Source organism: Sinocyclocheilus grahami, unplaced genomic scaffold, assembly GCF_001515645.1.
Source record: "Sinocyclocheilus grahami isolate Dianchi unplaced genomic scaffold, SAMN03320097.WGS_v1.1 scaffold9431.1, whole genome shotgun sequence".
NCBI classification, from domain to species: Eukaryota; Metazoa; Chordata; class Actinopteri; order Cypriniformes; family Cyprinidae; genus Sinocyclocheilus; species Sinocyclocheilus grahami.
The window spans coordinates 2,213-4,769 of record NW_015512612.1 but is presented as its reverse complement, the minus strand read 5'-3'; the positions used below and the strand labels follow the sequence as shown (position 1 = coordinate 4,769).

At 37.0% G+C, this 2,557-nt stretch overlaps 1 protein-coding gene across 1 annotated transcript in view; it reads right to left on the bottom strand.

Moving 5' to 3' along the window:
- Nucleotides 1–2,233, bottom strand: part of LOC107578247 (UDP-glucuronic acid decarboxylase 1-like) — a gene marked incomplete at both ends in the record, with an annotated part of 4,108 nt that extends 1,875 nt beyond the window's left edge. Inside the window, 2 exons of the mRNA XM_016264219.1 lie at nt 562–622; nt 2,075–2,233. Of these exons, the coding sequence (XP_016119705.1) occupies nt 562–622; nt 2,075–2,233 (220 nt within the window). The remainder of the gene's footprint in view (nt 1–561; nt 623–2,074) is intronic.
- Nucleotides 2,234–2,557: the final 324 nt, after the last annotated feature.

Genomic DNA, 2,557 nt, shown 5'->3' with positions numbered 1-2,557 from the left:
TTAATTCCCTACAATTACAAATGAATATATGAAATGTCATTACACAGTACATAGTCATAAATTACTTTTTATTTACTTAAGTTTGAGAAACATTTGAATAAAGCAGCGGTCACATGGGATTGAATCACAACATGGGGTTAAATCGGCACAGTGAGTAATCAGAAGAATTGCGCAGTGTTTCTACTCCCTGCAGTTTCTCGTTTCCTCATTGCTTCTACATACTTCCAGTCTCAATCATCTAGGTGCAACGCAGCCTATTGAAAAAACATCCTCTGAAATAACTATAGTTACTTCACTGTGACATATCTGTCAAATTGGTTAAGCTTCAATCTGTCACTGTAACCTTAGAAAGCAGGAGATTTTATTTAATAACGTTTCAGTTGGAGGAAGAAAAATGCAGCTGATCTGTCAAAGAGTGGATAATGAACAAGGAATTGGCAATAAACAATGATGACCAAATGTAATTTAGTAAGGAGCAAGGGATGCCATGTATATCTGACAGATAGATGTAAATGTATTAGTAGTTCTAGACACTGAAGAAGACTGAAAATAACTTCTCACCAAAATCCTCTTTCGGTCCTTCTCAGACAAGAATTTCACAGGTGGGTACTTCTGGGTAAAACTGTAAAATGAAAGAAAACCTTAAATAAGCACCATTCAAAACTAATTATCTTCAGCACACTATACAGAGACATAAGTGCAAATAAATCAATGCTAATGAAAAAGGTTCTTAAGAACTGGATTTTAAGCACATTACATTTTCCTTGCTTCTCTTTCAAAATAGTTCAGCACAAATCCACCAGTCAGTATTAAATATGTCAGTGTCTGAGCGCAGAAACTCAATACCATTTCCAGAATCCAGGGGGATGATTCCGTGCTTGTGATTTCCTCATCCAATTATTCTTGAGTTTCTCAATACTGACAAATGGATTTGTAGATACAGATAACCCTACTCTCCTAGTCCCCTGACTTCACTGATAACTCCATCACTGATCATTTCAACTGTTGAACTGGTCCTAAAGAGGACACTTTTCTTTACATAACTCAGATCTCATGGGCTCTGTATGCACTCCAGTGAAGCCTCATAAGAACAAAAACGATCAATTCACCCATCAGAATAAATCGCTATCACTGCCATTCTGAAAAGCGGCATTTCAAAAACAATATACATTTTATTTCATGTCTGTAGATTTTATTGCTGATTGCTATACTTGTTTTATGTCTTGCATGTAGAGCATTATATTAATTAGTGCTATCTGTTACGTTCAAACAACAAGTGTAACTCAAATGTTCATTCTTTGGCTCAGGTTATCAGGAAAGCAGTGAATTGGCGTTTTGCTTGAGCGATGCAAGAATGAATATTATGAACGTGGAAGAAAAAAAAATGAGGGATATAAAAATGTCACTGCATTACTGGGGAAAGAAAATCATAAATCCTTCCTCCCACGTGCGATTTCCCACAGAAGCAGTAAAAATAGTATTTTAGGAGCACAGCCCATGCTGATAATACTGGTGGTACCTTGTTATAAAGTGACAAAATGCTATCCAAGTTTTGTTATTTAGCCAAACTGATTTAGCTTTAGTAAAAACAAGATTAATTTCATACTGCTGCCATGACACTTCAGCTTGTTTGATGAATCTTCTAACACCGGTAATTTACACTGAGCATCAAGCAATCTCATTTGGGCCTGGCTGAGATGCAGCAAAGTGAAGAAAAAAGACAGTTACAAACTGCAGAGACTTCTCATCTCATTAAAAAAACTAACAAAACAAAACTGAGGAGTAACTTGTCCCCCTCTTGTCATGTCAATCAAAGCTTGCTGCACACTATGCTTCAGTTCATCTGCTTCATTTCGTCATGAATTCAGCCCTGCTTAGCAGCACATGCCACTTTACGAGGCAAACTCACAGTGCAATTTGAGGCTCAGAAATATCCTACGCGTAAAACTTTTCTATCCTACTCAAATGATTACTTATTAACGTGTTTTGAAATAATTGTACTATGCAATATTATTTTATTCTCTGTAAAAGACAAAAAAAAAGTAGGTATTCTGGGTGTAAAATAAAAACGTACCTAAGCTCAAGTTCTCGTATCTTCTCCCTGAGAGGTGCCACTGCCTGTAAGAAACAGAGTAAGATGTGACCATAAGAACAGGACAGGACGGGCAAAGAAAAGATATATAAGAAACAAAGAGAACAGGAAATCAGAGAAAAATAGAGAGAGTGAGGGGGACTATATCAATTACCCAGGAGAGACTGGGACAGTTAAAGCTTTCTAAAGAAAACAGAACTGATATAACGGTAGAAATGTATCTCTGACTGAGACAGCCATCAAGCACTATCAGCCCTCAAAATGATTTACAGATGAATCTGACAGCAGTCCGCATTACAGGGTTGTGTGACAAGGAGACCAAAATGAAATGGCTTTTGGTGAGGGAACAGGAATAGTTTTCAGATTATTAATCTTTGAATCATTACTCATTCTTTAATTAAGCCACTAATCAGCAGAAAGGTGGGTCACCAAAAGAAATGCAGGCCTGACTGCAGCCCTTACACT